A 19,180-nucleotide genomic window follows, 5' to 3' on the forward strand; every position below is an offset into this window, starting at 1 on the left:
ACAGCATTAGAAATAACAGATTTTTTGAAAGAAGTTAGTGCTTTATTTTGTAAACTGCCCTTTTCTTGTCACTGCTCACAAATTAATAAGTTCCTTTTTATATCAAGTTTTCTAATTAGACTTATCACCAAAATGATTTAAGGCTAATGACCTTAGTTTTCAAAGAGTATTCCCATAGTGTCACCCAATTCCAATTTACATATAACACAAAATATAAATGCAGTTTCATAGTTTACTACAGATGTCACAAAAAAGGACTTTATTTCATTTTCTTTTCTTTCTTTCTTTTTTTTTTTTTTTTTTGTCTTTTTAGTGGTGCACCTGAGGCCTGTGGAGATTCTCAGGCTAGGGGTCAAATCAGAGCTGTAGCTGCTGGCCTACACCACAGCTCACGGCAATGCTGGATCCTTAACCCACTGAGCGAGGCCAGAGACTGAATCTGTATTTCATGGATAGTCAGGTTCGTTAACCACTGAGCCATGACGAGAACTCCAGAAGGACTTTATTTTCACTCTGGAGAGATGGCAAAAAAGCCTAGCCATATGTCTAATAAGGATTTACAGATGCTTGTTCTATTTTCTTAAGAAAGTGTCAATTATTTTCAAAACCTTGTAAGAACTACTGTCCCTTCTTTAAAATATAGGCTTCGGCATGACAATCAGCATTTCTTCGTAAAATCTTATTCCCTGAGGACTTCCCACTACGGCACTGTGGGTTAAGAATCCAACTGCAGCAGCTCACTGCAGAGGCATGAGTTCAATCCCTGGCACCAAGCACTCACTGGATTAAAGGGGACCCAGTGGTGCCACAGCTGAAGCACAGGTTGCAGCTGCAGCTTGGATTCAGTCTCTGTCCCAAGAACTTCCACACACCACGAGTGTGACCATCAAGAGGGGGAAAAAAAATCTTATTCCCTGAAAAACTAAATATAAATTTTAAATGTGAGGAAAGAGTTTAACAGTGTAACAGCATTATATGCTAACTCTGACATGGCATACAATGCTGGTCACTAGAGCAGCAACATGGTCTGATTCCTACATTGTTTATCCCATGTTACCACTTACCACCACCACTATTCATAAGTAGATATACATATACAGGAAAGCATTTTCTATAGAAGTCAAAAGTTCACATCCATTTCTAGAAGAATGCCTCACCAGTCCTCTGAGAAAATCACCTCCTCCAGGAAATGTTAATGGTACAACATTAAATGAACAGGATATAAAACTGTACAGAAAGTACCGAAAAGTTTAACTTACCAGCCAATACTGTATTCAAAGACGTGGAGGAAATACATCAAAATGTCAACAAAGATGACTTGGGGTGGAGGGTACAGTGACTAACTAGATGATATTCTACAACGGACATACACATCTTTTAAATTTTAAATTAAAAGAAAAAGCTCATTTAGATTTTGGAGCCTATTACAAGTAATTCCCTAAAAAACAAAAACAAAAACTTCCGTTTTTCAGTTTTCACATAATAACAACACTAAACGCGTAGAGTTGTGAACTCTGAAAAACTCCTCAAAGTTAAAATACTTCTTTGAAAAGGGTCAATCATACAATCCCAACAGGATATAAAGAAATCTCTCAAATTCAAAAAGAAATGACCTTGACAGTTAAAAAGAAAAAAAAAAAAAAAAGAATATGCAGTCTTCTAACCTAAGACTTAATAGTTTCATGTCCCCTGCTATCTGATGGAGAGCCCTATAAAAGCACTTCCTAACACCCAGAAGTCCTTGTGAATGCTACCAGATGGCATGTGCAGCTCTATGCTCATGCACAGCAATTGCACCTTAAAATCCCATCTTAAAATCCATTAATTAACAAAGTAATTCTCTACCTAAGATCACAAAGCAGGTGAGAGGAAAACTCAGATCACTTCACTCCCAGCTGCATATGTGATTCGTGCCAACCTCTCCCCAGCAGAGAAACTCCCAGAGCCCACATGAGCATGAACTGCCTCCCTCCCATCTCCCAGTCAGTCAGGTCAGACAGCAAAGACATGCAGCCTGCGAATGTTTGAAATACTGACAAACGTGGGTAACAGGTCAACACGGATCCTGGCATACCAGTTCCTAAGTCTCTACTGGGGTAACTGTGTTATTAGGGACACAGGGATGCAGAGCAGTAAGGGAGAGGAGTATTCACGTGTGAGCCTCGCACTCAAACTAGCTACAACCTTAACCTTTATGGACCTATATTTTAGGTACAAAATGAAGTGAACTGGACCACCTGCCCTCCTAGAGCTTTTCTAAGTTAGTAAACACTGATCGTGCAGTACTCATCAGAGAAGCTACAAATGCAGTATTCTACACCATTTATCTATCGTGTGCAACCACTGCTGGATGACTTATCTGCTCATTAGACTGAGAGCCTCCACGAAGGTAGGCCAGACAGTTATTTGTTTGTTTTTTTTGTTGTTGTTGTTGTTGTTGTTGTTGTTGTTATTGTTGCTATCTCTTGGTTCTTGGGCCGCTCCCGCGGCATATGGAGGTTCCCAGGCTAGGGGTTGAATCGGAGCTGTAGCCACCGGCCTACGCCAGAGCCACAGCAACGCGGGATCCGAGCCGCGTCTGCAACCTACACCACAGCTCACGGCAACGCCAGATCGTTAACCCACTGAGCAAGGGCAGGGACCGAACCCGCAACCTCATGGTTCCTAGTCGGATTCGTTAACCACTGCGCCACGACGGGAACTCCTTTTTTTTTTGCTTCTAGGGCTGCACCTGTGGCATATGGAGGTTCCCAGGCTAGAGGTCGAATCAGAGCTACAGCTGCCGGCCTACACAACAGCCACAGCTCACAGCAACGCCAGATCCTTAACCCACTGAGCTAAGCCAGGGACCGAACCCACATCCTCATGGTTCATAATCAGGTTCGTTAACCACTGAGCCATGAAGGGAACTCCTTTTTTTTTTTTTTTTTTTAATGGCCACACCTGCAGCATATGGACGTTCTCCAGCCAGGGACTGAATCTAAGCAGCTGTGACCTATGCAGCAGCTGCACCGACACCAAATCCTTTAACCTACGGCACCAGGCTAGAAACCATACCAGTGCCTCCCCAGTGACCCAAGCCATGGCAGTTGGATTCTTAACCCACTGCACCATGACAGGAACTCCCAGACAGACGGCTCTTGAGTCCCCAGGACAGGCTCATCCCAGAACAGTGTGGGCAGGTATTCAATACATGCCTGCTAAAGGAACAAAGGAATGAAGAGTATCATCCTGTATCACTAAGTTATTGCCCTCACTAAATAAGAAATGGTATTAAGTACACATTATTTGTGTTTGCCTGGCCTAACAGATTAATAATACCATTAACTGATAGTAACTCTTCTTCTGAGAGTGAGATTCAAAGAAACTGGTTAAGATAAATACAGAGTACTCTTCAACTTTCAAAAGGCTTGGAAAAAACCCAACCTAGTAAGTCAGGTGGGTTGAGAGTATTGCAAAAAGGAAATGAGGACAGTCAGCTTGATTCCAAACGAACCTTCTCCACTTCCTCGGCTCCTCTCCCTCATATCACCTGCCACAGTCAGCACCAACTTTCTGCTGCCAAAATCAAAGGACACGTCCATCTTCACCTTACTGGACCTCTCAGTGGCACGCAGCACCCCTGACCACTTTTTTTCTTCTTTAAAGCACTTTCCTCGCTTCCTGGCATTACATGTTCTGGAACTTCTACCCTTCTGGTCATCTCCGCTAGCATCTCCTCTGAATAGTTTCAAATGGTCTGCAGGTTCCTCAAGACTCTTCTCTGAAACCCTCATTTCTTTTTCACCACACCCTAGGTAACTGCATGCATTCTAAAGACCTTACATAGCATCTGAATATAAACTCCTAAGTTTCTACCTCTAGCCAAAGCTCTGTTCTGGATCCCAGACATATGTGTTCAACTGTCTCCTTGATTCCTGCTGTATGTCTCCTGGAGATCTCAAAAACCTCATAAACCCAAACTAAAGTCTTATTCTCCCCCCTCAAATTTCCTTCTCAGTCTTTTCATTTCAGCAACAAGTACCACTGCCCGCACCTGGTTATTACACCAAAAATCTGAGTCACTCTTAACATGTCTCTCCCTCCTCACATGCAGTCCACCAGCAGCCCAGTGCTGTTCCGACAGCATGCCGTGAACCCAGTCCTCTCTGCATCCCCACGCCCACCACCCAGCGATGGCAGCGCAGTCTCCTAACTCTAGGATGGCTCAGCCCCCACAACAGGACAAAGGCTCTCCATTAATGTTGAGTGCCCTCTCTCCTCCCGCCCTCCAATCTCCACACTCCAGCGAGCTTTTCCTCACCTCAGGTCCTGCACACACGCTGCTCCTTCTGCCTGGCTTTCCTTCTCTTCGCCTGAGACTCCTGTCTCACCTTAAATGTCACTTCTTCAGCCACCCTCTCGTGCTCTCATTGCTTCCTTCTCTTTTCCTTCAGAGTACTTAGCACATGTGGGATTATTCACTTACTGGTCTACTACAGCTTCCTGCAGCCAGCATCTCGTTGGGCATAAAGATTACTTTCCCTCGGGGGGCCAGCAAGAACCCAGCCTGCGAAAAAGTGCCCGACTCATTCACGGCGATGTTCAGTAACATGCTACTGAGCGGCTGCTCAAAGCTGCCGGTTAACGTTTCCATTCATGTTTAACTCCTGTTGGAGTAACACACCTCTGGAAATGTGCCTTCTTGCCCTTTTACATGTGACCTTCATTTTTCACATTTGTGGAGAAAAGAATTCAGATTATCACAATGAACAGGTCTCGTAAAGTAATGCCCTAAACCTTCATGCTTTCATATTATATCAGACGGTTACATATAAACACATCAAGTAGAGGCACACACACCCTCCTGTGAAAGAGTGAAGTACTACAGAATTATTTTTTTTTTAACAGGAATCTTCTTTTTCAAAAGAAAGTTATCTTACATGAAGGCCAAATGTGCAAAATACAAAAAGGTAGGGACCCCGATTCCTGACCAGTCCTGACCAGACTGTATCGCCAACCTTAAATTTGGTTGTAACATTTGATTATAACAATTTCAAAAGTCAAGAAAAAAAATTAAGCAAGTATAAATCTCCTTACCCTAGCCTAAAGCTGAAATGTATATAATCTATACAGCAACAATGTAACGTTCCCATAATTTTTGAGGCTGTAGATAAACGAAGACAATTTTACTGCAAATGTGGCCAGTTAGTACCAATTAAAAACAGCAAATCACTTGTATTACAACACTTTAACTCAACAGGCTAAATCACATTACTCTTTTAAAAATATTTCAACAAGGACATATGGTACTTGCAGCTTTGTGAATATAAAGCACTCAACTATTCAGGTTTAAAAAAATCGATAAAAATGAATTTAGAGACCATCTTTCATTTGAATAGCAATTTATCTGTCTGAAGTACACATGTGTACATCTTCTCATCTGTCAGGCCTCGAGAAGTGAGATGGCCAGGAAATGACCTGAGAGCACCTCTGCAGCAACCTGGAGAAGCCAGTGTAGCTGCTCACGGCTAGAGGCCTCCATGAGGTTTTCTTTTACTTAATATCAATAAGCGGAAACAATCACATTTCACGTTACGAAATTTAAGTGCAAATCACATGATATAAGATAGCTTCTCTTGGGAGTTCCCATCGTGACTCAATGGTTAATGAATCCATGAGGTTGCGGGCCTGGCCTTGCTCAGTGGGTTAAGGTTCCAGTGTTGCCATGAGCTGTGGTGTAGGTCGCAGATGAGGCTCGGATCCCTAGCCTGGGAACCTCCATATGACCCGGGAGTGGCCCTAGAAAAGGCAAAAAGACAAAAAAAAGAAAGAAAGAAAAAAAAAAGATAGCTTCTCTCTACAATTATTATTGAGGAAGTTTGTCCTTTTAAAAGAAAAATAATTTTAAATAGATTACCCAGGGTTTGAAAAATTGTAACTAGGATATTGAAAAGGAAAGTGAAACTACAGTATTCATTATTCCAGCACTTTCTGTTTAACCTTTCTAGAAGAGTAAAAGAGAAATGTCCTATTAACAGGCCAAATGTAGCTGCACTGGCTCAAAGAACCCAAAGACCGCGATTTTTCTTGGTGAGGGGGGAAGAGATGGTGGGGGGGGGGCGTGATAATACCAGAGTTTTGGTCGCTGGCTAGCATTGCCTTTAAATGGCGAAATTAATAAAATGGTCCTTTTGTTTAGAGGAGCAAATTTGAAATTTGTTTATTTTGCTCCTTTATTCTAGTAGATTGATTGTTTTCAGTTGGCTTTTTTACAAAATAGTAGTTCTAAATATCTCACAAAAAGTAACATGAAATCTAAAAAACCAAAAATCATTTCATAGTTTATGAATATAAGGAATTTTTCCAGGATGGAAAAGAAGCCCAAATGCCCTCTTTAACCCGAGTACTCACAAGACCACCACCAAGCCGCAGGCACAAGAAAAGGTAAAAAAAGGGAAAGAATAACAGGCATGTGTAGAAGTGGAGGGGGCGCCAGAGAGGCAGACGGACAGGTGGAGGGAGAGGGGGAAAAAAGCCAGCACATTCAGTGGGAGCGGTGGGACACCTGCACCCATGCCAAGGTTATCTCACCAGGCCTCCAGCAGGAAGAGAACGATTTGGCTGATTTGGACTACACATCTAAAGGGTTTCAGGAGCACAGTCTCCAAACAGTTAAATACTAATTCCAGCTTTAAATCTCATATTGAAAATGGGAAAGAACAATACTGGTTAGTTTCACCATACATCTATAAAACAGTTTACTATTTTCAAAGCATTGTGATTTTCATTACATTTGAGTCCTGAAAATTCTCAATGTGCTAAAAATCATTTATTTATTTTGCTTTTTAGGGTTCACACCTGCAGCATATGGAAGTTCCCAGGCTAGGGGTCCAATCAGAGCTATAGCTGCCAGCCTATACCACAGCCACAGCAATGCCAGATCCGAGCCATGTCTGCAACCTATGGCACAATTCATGACCCACTGAGCGAGGCCAGGGGTTGAACCAGCATCCTCATGGATACTACTCAGACTTGTTACCGATGAGCCACAATGGAAACTTCCCTAAAAATCATTTAAAAACGTAATTGAGGACTAGCCATAAAGACATAGACACATCATTTAAAAAATATTGTTTAAAATGAATATGTCAGCAAAGGGCTTTCAGAACTTACCTCACATCACAGAAAGACAGATTAAGCCTAATTTTTAAAGAGTTTATGTATTTGTCAAATAAATGGAAAATATACAGCCAATACAGTGCAAGATAAAGGTAAAACCAGCTAATCTGGGTCAGTACGGTAATTCACGTACAAGAAAAACAGTCAATCTAAAATAAGTAGAGGCATTCCCGTTGTGGTGCAGTGGTTAGCAAATCCGACTAGGAACCATGAGGTTGCGGGTTCGATCCCTGGCCTTGCTCAGTCGGTTAAGGATCCAGCGTAGCCGTGAGCTGTGGTGCAGGTCAAAGACGTGGCTCGGATCCTGTGTTGCTGTGGCTCTGGTGTAGGCTGGTGGCTACAGCTCCGATTAGACTCCTAGCCTGGGAACTCCATATGCCGCCGGAACGGCCCTAGAAAAGGGCAAAAGACAAAAACAAAATAAAAATAAAAATAAATAAAAAATTAATAAAAAATAAAATAAGTAGAGAGAGCTGACTTTCAGATGGACATTGTGCTGGAATACTTGGCGTTAATGTTTCTAACATTAAAAGTTGAGACGATATCATCCCCATCATCGCAAGATGTTAAAAGGGTACTATGAAGAACCACATCATGAATTTTCAATCTGAAAATCAAGCAAAGTGACATTAGAAAGGAAGCAAGAACCAATGCAGCAATGAAAACCTCAAACCTCTCTTTGATGGACTACCTTCATCAGAGATACCAAATGGCCTAAAAAGAATGCAAGCCATATTCTGCATTATTTACAATCTGGAATCTTTATACTGGAAATCAAGTTCAGAGAGCTAATCCAACCAAAGCTCACAATGCTTTACGTTTCAGAAAACTACTTATGGTTTGTGCATATGGCATATTGGAAAAATTAATGGATAATGACAGAACAGTTCATATGTGTCAGGCACTGTGACAAAGGCTTTGCATGAATTACCTCATGCAATCCCTACAACAATGAATAGCAATAGTTGAACTATCCCCGTTTTACAGACAGAGAGAGGCTGGGGGACTTGCTCAAGCTCACACAGCAAATGGCAGAACCAGGACAAGAGTTCTGTCTGGCCATCTAGTTTGACTTTATTTCACAGTTCAGCAGAAAACCCCATCACATTTTAAGGTCACCAGGTGAAAACCATTTGTAAAAGTGTTTTACAGTAAGTAAAATACATCAATTAATCTGAACATGGTTATTTTCTAATTTGTTTGGAAGATACACAGTAAAGATTCACGTAGCAAAACCAAATACACAAGTCCTATGACTTAGACCAAAAACCACAGTAAATCAGTGAAGACTAACTCTACTAAAGATTCTGCATCTACTGCAGAGTAGTAGTGGATGACAAAGTTCACCCACTGCACTGATTTAAAAATCCTTTCTGTTATGCTGAAATAAGAGAGACTGGATTTGAAAAGATAAGCAACTACTGTCTCTGAAAGAGACTGGTAAATTTAGCCAAGGCCACTAAAGTCCAGTTTTCAAAACAAAACTATTTCCTTGATCCATATCAGTCCATTTTAATAATGTGGATGTTAACAAAATCTCTTGGGGGGAAAAAAGTTCATGACATAAACTAAAGTGAATTATTATCATACAGCTAGAAAAAACTAAGTACTTTCAAACAAGGATATTTAAAAAAACCGTTAATTCTCAGAAATGGGTCCTTTCTAAACGGAACAAAAATCTGCAACAAACTACAATCTGAAAAGCTCATAAGCAGAATGAAATTTGTGACAACTAACTACACGAGAAACACTGCAAAGGAATTCATAAAAACAAAACAACAACAACAAAAAAAACAATAAAAGTGCTCTGATATGCCTTTCTCCAAACCAAAAGCAAGTCTGGGCAACTGTACACCAGATATGTGCCAATTTCCAAATGTCCTTTACCTAGAAAAATATATATGGCTGCTCTTCAGACAAGTGGTTGACATAAAACGTCCACTTTTCAGGGTACATTAAAAACTGTATTTGCTGATGAAACATCAGCTAAGGGTCACTAGTAGTTAGTTTTCAAGGAGGTGAACACTCAAACAGCTTTCACCACGATGCACGGTGGTTAGGATAAACCGTACGTTCCACTTCAAAACAGGAGACCCCCACCGCATCTACGAGGATCATTACCACCACAACCATAATCTAAGTGAATAAAAGTAAGAAAAGAATGACACAAGGATATCATGAAAAGTCCAGAACATAAAAGGAGCTGTGTGCATTCAGAGTGACACTATGTATTCTTCTGAAAACCTTACATATTTAACAGAATGTGCTAGAACTTACGAGGGGAGTGTTTCCTCTTTGAGTGTATGAGTACTGGTCAGAAGAGGCTGGGAATGAACAGAAAGAATGCTCCAGGGACAGAACTCTTTAAGTGCTTGCAAAATGGTTTAGCAGCCAGCCCTGCAAACCAGGAGTCAGCAGATGGAGGTTCTAGGGTCTGTCCCAGCATCAATTACTACCTCCGTAATCTGAAGGAAATGCTCTGCCTCTGAATTTTTTTAATCTGTGAAATGAGCCCATATTGTCTTTTTTTTTCCCTTAAGGATTAAATGATAATGTATGTGATAGAAATAATTAATGTACTTTGAAAAGTACAAAGCAATTTTTATAAATCATAAGGTATTAAAAAGTGATACAATTAATTTTCAGCACTTGAATTAATTTACTGGAGGAAAATGAGCACATGTTTTGGGCTAACATGACAAGACATAGCAAATTGGTTGGGCTGCTACCTGTGAAAGATGAACAGGGACTATTCAACGCATAGAGGATACTTTGGCCATCACACTTTTTAAAAAAGCAAGTTCACAATGGAGTTCCCGTCATGGCTCAGTGGTTAAGGAATCCGACTAGGAACCGTGAGGTTGCAGGTTTGATCCCTGGTCTTGCTCAGTGGGTTAAGGATCCGGCGTTGCAGTGAGCTGTGGTATAGGGCACAGACATGGCTTGGATCCCAAGTTGCTGGGGCTCTGGTGCAGGCTGGTGGCTATGGCTCCAATTAGACCCCTTGCCTAGGAACCTCCACGTGTGGCGGGAGCAGCCCTAGAAAAGGCAGAAAGACAAAAAAAAAAAAAAAGCAAGTTCACAAAACTTTCTCCCAGTTTAGGTCCATGCTCTGGTAAAGAATAGCAATAAAAGGTAACATAAAAAGCAGCACAGTATTTTATAATTCCTCTTCAGCACCTAGAGCTCAGACATATCACAGCTAGTCAGGCTTCTACCAAAAATAAAAGGATGTAACATGCACATGCCAACTTGATACAACACATCAGGAGATATACTTATGTGTGCATGATATGTGCTACACGCACAGACACACAATCTCAAAAAGTTGTATTAAAACTGTAACACATGCCAAAATAGCCTCTTTGTTTTTAATGTCAACAGTAGCCCAGCTTTGGGTTCCCAAAGCTGAGATAAAATATCATCATTTTGACAGCTGATCAAAGTTCACCGAAAACAAATTCTATAGAGACCTAAACTTTCAAATCTTTAAAAGTTATAATGTAATATATAATCCTTGTTATATAGGCTGAAAGGTTTTGCCCTAAGCCTAGAATGAGTAGGTTTTTAGCAACTTAAAGTCCTTTTTTTATTTTACTCATAAAGAAAATGGATCAAATTCCTCTACAACAGAAACATGAAAATAGTTTACAACTGATAATAATTCACCCTTTAAAGCAAATCCTAAGGAACAAACAAATGCCCCTAACTCTAAAGTATTTCAAATCCATGCTGCAGTGCAAATAAATATTTTAGCTCAAAGTTCCGGTTTTACTTAGCACTCAGCTCCTTTTCACAGCCAATGCATGAGTCTAAGTAGTTACTCTGTCAAACAGACTGAAGGGCAGCTCTATTTAATGAAAAAATTAGCTCATCTGCTTGAAGAAGTGTAACTATCACCGAGAACAAAATGTACTACTTGAGTTAAAAAAAAATTAAGTCCAACTGCAGGTACCAGGATGACAAAGACAACAGTTCTGACTAGAGGAACTGCAAAGAAGACTGGTCATTACAGGAAGCTGCATTAATGCTGACAACGTCAAAGTGTTACGGAACACAGGAGGGCTCACACGGGTGTCACACACTCCCTCGTCCTGTACAACCTGCTCTATACACTTTGCCTATATTCCTGAATAAGTAACTGTATATTACACATTCCAAAGAAACCGAATTGGCGGTGATGCCCAACCACTTTGTTAGTTTTGCTATCTCTCTCTAGGTGGATTGTTCTCCAGCCAACCTCTGACTCCCAGCTCTCCAGTCACTTAAGTTAGCAAATTCCCTGGTTATGGTCATGAAAGCTTCTCTAAGGAGAGGGTGCCCCTCAGCACCGTGGCAGGCTATCAGGAACGTACAGCTACAGCAGAGCATTACAGATATTGAATTGCGACTCACATGAGACCACTTTTTGGGATATATTATCCTCAGTGTGTTAGTTTGTAAGAAGAAGAAAGGCAGCACGTGCTATAACAAGAACATGAAGCTTCAGATTTTTCTTTTTCCACACAGTACGCTATTTAGCTCACCCACAATGAAACTAACCAGAAAAGGAAATGTTTGCCTTTGGCAACTGGGGAATGAGAACATTCATGTTTGCATCTAAAGTTATTACTAACAAACGGATGGCCTGCTAAAAACCTAAGCTGTGCTACCCTACCCTTGTCCCCAAAGCTGATTAAAGAGCAGTCATTCATCTTAAGCAAAAAAGGCCGTAGAGAAACTTAAAAGCTCTTTTCACGTTTCAATTTGCATTACTAAGTTTAATAATCAAGTGTTAATTGAAACCAAAAAGCTAAATTTGTTTTATCTGCTAACTCCTCCCATTTCCCCTGATGTTTCCTTTTTCTACTCAAGATTCAAGAATATATTACATTGTTAAATGTAACAAAAAAGAAAAATTGATTCTGGAATACAACAACTTCCCATCTCCTAGAAAATTAACAATTAGCATACAGAGGGCCCTATGCTAGTGAGAGAGAAAAAGACAAAAAAAAAAAAAAAAAAAAAAAAAAAAAAAAAGGCAGATGGAAGGAGATTCTGCATTAGAGGAAGACCCACACACAAAGACCTGGAACACTAGGTGAAGCACTCGATGAGGGTCAGCCGCATGCAGGCTACGGAGACGCATCCCCGCAGGAAGCACTGGGGAGAGCTTCACAGGAGAGAGCTCAGGACCCAGAGCACTGTGGGCATGGAGCAGACCCACCCAATCCACCTGAGGCTGGATGTCTGCTACAAATCCAGACCCTGGGTCCCCTCCCAGATTCCTGAGGCTAGGCAAATGCATCTTGTTCTGTTTAAGCTGAGTATTCCAGCTGCACCCGATGCAAGGGGTCCATGGACCACATGCAGTCACATTAAAATCTGAGGAGCATTATCCTAAGTGAAGGGGAAGACCTCACAGGCAGATACAGGAATGACAAATCCGAGCAGAGGGACTTTGTGAAGACAGTTACGGAGGCAGAAAATTAGGGCATGGGGGATTCGAAAGGCTCCAGGAGGGTACGCGAAGTAGTCTAATGAAACTGGAATTGTAGGTAAGTCCTGACTCACATAAAGAGGCTGAACTCTGTTTTGGAAGCAATGGAGAATAAGCAACGCTTTCTGAGCAAACCCACCTATGTTCAAACAAGATTACCTGAGAGTCCAAGCAAGTGGTACTAGGATAATAATGGAAAGGTGGGAAGGAGCGAATGACACCAGAGACTTTCCAGGGGCAGAAGAGACAGGACTTGGGGACTTGGGTGTGTAGACAAGAGAAGGAAAGAGGAAGACTTTGGGGAAAAATTTCCAGGAGCAAAACCGCCTTCCCAGTGTTGAAGAGACTGCCAAGGCCAAGCAGAACATCCAGAAGGCCATTAACCAAACACAATAACTGAGCACCTACCACCCGTGCCAGGTACCACCACCAATGCAGAGGGTACACACAGGAAAAGCCCTCTGTCCTCCGGAAGCTTAAAACTGGATTTCTCCCTGTTCCTTTCTTGTGTCTCTACTTTTTATCAGGAAAAATGTATTTCTGGAACTGTCTCTCCTCGTCCTTGAAGCCTTCTTTGCTCTAAAAGCATCAGCTGCCTCAAGTTAAGAACCTGCAGGTCCTTGCCCTGAATGGTTTTACTGATTCATGCTCAATGGCGAATAAATCCTTGGGAATGCGTTCTCAGCAGGGATGACAATGAGATGGTAAGACGTGAACGTTCAAACTCAAGAAGTGTCAAGTGAAGCCCAACTTCAACTCAATGGACTTAACGGAACTTTCCCACAGAGCTCTTTACAGTACAGTCGTTTGTTTATTCACTGAATCAACACGTAACGTGTGCTACTGCAGATGGATGTTTCTTTCCTGACTTGGAATGATGAATAACATCCTGAGAAAACTGACAGTGCAAAGTGTGGTTTCCTAAGAAAATGAATTCTGAAGAAAAAATAAGCAGCCCAGCACTTAAAAACAGGACGGAGGGTAAAAAGGGAGATGAGAAGGGGTGTGTGGAGGACAAAAATTAACTCCAAGCCAGAGAAGTAGATGGAGGTCACTTCTCAAGTTAAATTCATAATTTTCAACATATAATGCTGCCAGCAACTCAATTTTAACAATTACGTGAGGCAGTCTCCGCCCTGCTTTAACTGTTCAATTACTCAACAAGATATGCCAAAGAGAACTATACAAGGCAGTACATAATCAAGTGCTGGGGGTTTGATACACATGAAATCCATAATTCAGAGAACATAAAGACACAAATCTTAGTCTTATCAAAAGCTCTCATGAGCACTTTTCTCAAACTTCTAATAGCGAAGACTGAGCACACACTGTAATAGCAAAGACTGCTGGCTGTATGTCATTCCGTAGCCACACCCATGAATGTGAATCGCTTTAATGCCAGTGACATCAAACAACTTTCTAAGCAGTTTTACTTTTAACTGTCACTTTATTTTGATCACATTACAGTAAAACACTTCAAATCTGAACGCCTTCCAAACTGCATGCGGTCTAGATTGCTATCATTCCTGGGATCTTTCCGGTCTTTGGCAAATAAAACCCTGAATACAATTGAAGCATTCACAATTAAATTACAAAACACTTGATTTAAAAAAAAAAATCTAATTCAATTATTATTTTTGTATCTTTAACCTAGATCAGATCTTTTAGGTTCCACTCTGTCTTTAATGCTGTGTAATAGGTACAAAGTTTTACAAGGAGTCTTACTGAGACAAAGTAGAAATAATAAATGCAAAATAAATTCTAGGTGCTTCCCATGTGAAACAGGTACCAAAAAAAAAATAATAATAATAATAATAATAATAACAGATTTTGTTTTTTAAGAAGGTGCATTTTGTAAAATGTGCTTAGAAGTCTTCTAAAAAACTCATGACATTCAAATATACAAAAACAATGACTTAAACATTATTACAGATTTTAATCCCTTTAAATATTAATGTGTATGATGAAATAAATACCTCCAAGGATGAACAAGCACATATGAACAATTAGATTCAGTTACTGAACTCTGAATCTAAGAGCAAAAGATCAAATTTTTGTAAAGATCAATACTGTTGCTACAATTGGGAAGAAATTACTTTTAAAAGTAGAACAAAACTAGATGAAAGCACCTAAGAAAATCATCATGACCTTACTTTCAAAAAGGAAAAATAACCAACTAGTTATAACAGCTTCACCAAAACTATGGGGTTTGCCTTATTTTCACCTTGCTTAGTTTAAAAAGCCCATCTATATAGCAATCCCAAATTTCTAAGGCTAAAATTCTGGATAGATACATGACATTGTGGAAGTCAGTGAAAAAGGTGTGTTAGAATCACGACATTTAAAAAAACAAATCTCTTACCAACTGAAATTCTCGACGCCGGTCATAGGCATTCTGTATGCCACTGTCTGCCCATAAAGCTCTTATAGCAGGAAGATACTGCAAAAAAACTTGAGTTTCCACGATTCCCTGGGCGGTCAAGGGGGTGCGAGTGTCAAAGGCCATCATCTTGTCGCCATGGAGCTGGTTTGAGTTATCTCCCCAAGGAATGTGAAGCTTCTCTCGAGCATCCACCAGCACCCTCATACCTTCATTTGGAGGAGAAAAAAAAAAAAAAAAAAAAGGTATGAGGAAAGTCATTAGATATTCTCAAGAGATTTGACTCCAGTATTATTTCCTTAAACTTCTTGAGAACTCCAGGCCCAGTGCCTCCAAAAATGAAGACTAACAGTCAAAAGTAGAGTAATTTCTCAGTGTAAAAAAACTGTTATTCACAGTCATAAAATCAGAGCTTTGAAAAGCACATGCAATTACCACAAGTACTTCCTGAAGGATTTTAACATGTTCTCATTTATAAAGTAAGTTCTGCGTAGAATGTTGTCACCAGAGAACCAAAACTAGTGAAGGAAAAAGAAACGATAAAGTTGTACGTACAGCCTGCACGTCCAGGCTCTGAAGAAGGATCTGCAAGGTTTTCTGAGTCCCTCAAAGAGATATTTATTTATGAAATGTCAACAACAAACAATGTCGCCCTGTGGCCTATTTGGTCCCCGAGCACCGGCTGAGCCCAACGCTGAGTCTTCCAGGAAACATTCAAAACTCAAAAACTCCCAATACCAAGCTTTAAATCAGTGTGAGGCACACGATGGCCTTAGTTAGACTTCCCTAAAAGGAGGAAGACCAATTGCAAAAACAGTATAAAAACAGAGATTTCAAACTCATGGTGATTAATTCAAACCCATTATTTCTATCATTAAGCTGTTACTTTTAGTCCCTCTCAATAATCACATGGCTCTTAGGTCACTTGTTTGGATAACTGAAAAACTGTTTGGCTGTCAATTTTCTGATCATGCCAACTCAAAAAAGTAGATGGCTAGTGACTTCATCTCATAATCAAGGCTCAAAGTAGGTCACACTTAGAAGTCAGAGCACATTGAGAACCAGGTGTTAAAAGAGGGCCAGGTACAGTTCCTGTCGTGGCTCATCAGAAACGAACCCGACTAGTATCCATGAGGACGCAGGTTGGATCCCTGGCCCTGCTCAGTGGGTTAAGGATCCAGTGTTACCGTGAGCTGTGGTGTAGGTCGCAGATGTGGCTCAGATCTGGCATAGCTGTAGCTGTGGCTGGGGCAGAGGCCAACTGCTATAGCTCAGATTGGACCCCTGGCCTGGGAACTTCCATATGCCATGGGTGCAGCCCTAAAATGACAAAACAAACAAACAAAAAAACCAAAACATGAAAAACAAAACAGGGCCAGATGTTTATTTAGCTGGCTTATAATCAGTTAACATGTTAACTATTCACTGACAGAACTCCTTAAGTTTGGGCATCGGTATACAAAGGTACCTTCAATTAGAGCCTGGTTAGGCAGAGTCTTCGGCTTTGAAAGACACCTCAATTAATGTTGCACTACTAAACGTTAAGAAGGGATAAATACAACCGGTTTTTTTTAATAACTTAACTGCAGAGGTACTAGGGCTGGCTGTGGTCTATGAGTTCCTGGCGCAGTGCTCTCCCCCGTTATTAGCTTCACAAAGCTTCCCCTTCCCCCCCCCCCAAGCAGTTTTCCTCTACTCAATCCTGGGAGAAAAAAAAGTGACACCAGAGAGTAACTTAAGCACTTCCTGAACAACAAAAAAATCCCACTCAAAAAAATGCTGCTTGGAAAAGCTTGAAATCTATAGCGAACTCCTAGATAATTGCTACCCAGATGCAACAGAGAGAATCCTGACACACCTGAAGTACCAGACTCCGTACCGCAACTTTGGCAAATGCCTTTTATAAAGTAGAAAATATGATACAAAGAAAATGAAGTGCTAATTAACACTCAAACGACAAAAATAAAATCCCTCTTCTCTTAGCTCTTTGAAAGACCAGAAATAAAGTTCTTGTGCGTTTTTCACTTATTAACAAGGCTTAATCTAACTTAAAAAATACTGACAAACAGAAGCAGAGCCGACACTGATTCACTGACTCAACTTGTACAGGCTCTGCATCACTTCTAGGCCAAAGATTCTTTATTATCAACACACAGTTTAATTTAAGTAGTAGAAGCAAGTGGTGGTACCCCTTCCCTCCGGCCCCCAGTTACTAAGCAAAAGGAGAGTGGAACGTGTTGCATAGTGATTACAGGCAAACATCCTGCCCCACCGTGACACCCGGGCGAAAAACCACCGCTGCGAACTTTTTTAGACTAACTAAATGGGGCTACTCTTTCCTGACGCCAGTACAATAAACAGGACACCCTCAAGTTTCATATCCTTGCCCCAAAGGGTCCAAGAGCAGTCACCGTTCGCCCTTGACCAGAGTCTCGGGCAAAAGTTTCCTCATTGCGATGGTTCCAGAACACTGGAAGGGCCAAGGAAGCAGGGAAGTGGGAGCAGCCCCGATCCCATGTGACTCGGGCACCCACCCACCCGGGAAGGCGAGGCTGGGCAGGCAGCGCTGGGGCGTGGGGTCAGGGTGTAGGGTCTGGGGCTGGCTCTCGGGTCTGCTGCCTCGTCCGGAGGAGGGAAGACAGGAGGGGGCACCCCGCACTCCCGGCACCCGGCTCCCTTCACTTCCCTTCTCGCAGGGGGCGAGGCCAGCGACGGAGTGGGGGGTGGGGGGCCAGCCGGGATCCCTGCCCCGCAGCAAGAGGGAAAAGGGGCACCCCCAGGCATCCCCTCCGCTGGGGGCAAGGGCACCCCGGGCAGGCAGGGTCGGTGCCCGGGGCGCGCCCCCTTCCCGCGCGCCCGCCCGCCGGGCCCGTTTCTACTCCGGGGACTGAGCGAACGAGGGCGGTGCCCGGTCCCGCGCCGGCCCGCGGCCGCCCCCGGCCCCCGGCCCCCCGGCTCCGACCCCGGCCCGGCACCTTTGATCACGTTGCTGTAGATGGTGGGACGGAACTCCTCGCGCGCGCGCTGGTCGAAGTCCTGTCCGTGGATGATCCGCATCTGCTTCAGGAAGGTGGACTTGCCGCTCTCGCCCGCACCCAGCAGCAGGATCTTCACGAGCCGCTTCACGTAGGTCTTCTCCCGCGACAGGCATTTGTCGATCTCTTTGGACTTGCGCTGCTGCTCGGCCTCGCCGCTCGTCAGCACGCAGCCGGGGAAGCACACGGACAGCACGGACCGCGACGGCAGGAAGTCCGCCATCTTGCCGCCGCCGCCGCCGCCGCCGCCTCGGCGGGCCCCTCCGGCTCCCTCCACCTCCTCCTCGGGCGGCGGGCGGCTCCGGCACCGCGGCTCGAGGGCGGGGAGCGCAGTGGCGACCCGAGCGCGCCGGGGGAGGGAGGGAACCAGCGAACTGACTCGCAGGGCGGGCCAGGCGAGCCGGGGAGGGAGGGAGGGAGGGAAGGAGGGCGGGCCTGGGAGGGGCGGTGGCCCGGGGGACGTGCGCGTGCCCGCTGCCTCCGGGGGCGCGCGCGCACGCCGCGGCGGCTCCTCCGACCCGTGCGCTGGGCCGGAGAATCACGTTCTACTGTGAATTCGCGGCCGCCGTCAGGCGCGCGCGGGGAGGGGTTGAAGGGGTGGGGCCTTGTGTTCATGTGATCTCGGGCTGGGCGCCTTGCAGAGCCAGCCTTTCTGTTTCCCTTTAATTAGCTGCACCCACTTACGCGCCCAAGGGCTGCTTCCGGGAGCCCTGGAGGCTGGGGCCCGGAGAGAAGAACTCAGATGCAGCACTTTGGGTTCCCCAACCGCTCCCGCCGCGGTTACGTGCGGGTCGCCGGCTGTCATCGTTCGCTCTCCTAGTTTCGAGGCCATTGGCTTGAATGTTATTCAAAGAGCGAGCGCGAGTTGGGCAAGTTTTTGGTGCGTTTTCCTAGAGTATCTTCCTTGACATCCTGCTCTCACAAACTCAAAACGTTAACCAAACATCTTCACATCCTCCCCAACACCGGCCCGCAGCTCTCTTCGGTATTCTCTGAGCCCTACAAAGATCATCTCTTGGAGGAGAAAGACTTCGTGTTGATGTTAATCTGAGATGGGCGAGGAGGGGTTGTTGATGTCTCATTGATGCGGATTCCAACCCAAGCTGCTGAAATCAAGATGTAGCT

General features: G+C 43.3%; 1 protein-coding gene across 1 annotated transcript in view; it reads right to left on the reverse strand.

Annotated features, from left to right (window-relative positions):
- Positions 1–18,602, reverse strand: part of GNA13 (G protein subunit alpha 13) — a 44,284-nt gene extending 25,682 nt beyond the window's left edge. The window contains exons 1-2 of the mRNA XM_003357998.4: positions 17,996–18,602; positions 15,003–15,229 (exon numbers count right to left, since the gene is read on the reverse strand). Coding sequence (XP_003358046.1) covers positions 15,003–15,229; positions 17,996–18,278 — 510 coding nt within the window. The 5' untranslated portion in view covers positions 18,279–18,602. The remainder of the gene's footprint in view (positions 1–15,002; positions 15,230–17,995) is intronic.

Source organism: Sus scrofa, chromosome 12, assembly GCF_000003025.6.
Source record: "Sus scrofa isolate TJ Tabasco breed Duroc chromosome 12, Sscrofa11.1, whole genome shotgun sequence".
NCBI classification, from domain to species: Eukaryota; Metazoa; Chordata; class Mammalia; order Artiodactyla; family Suidae; genus Sus; species Sus scrofa.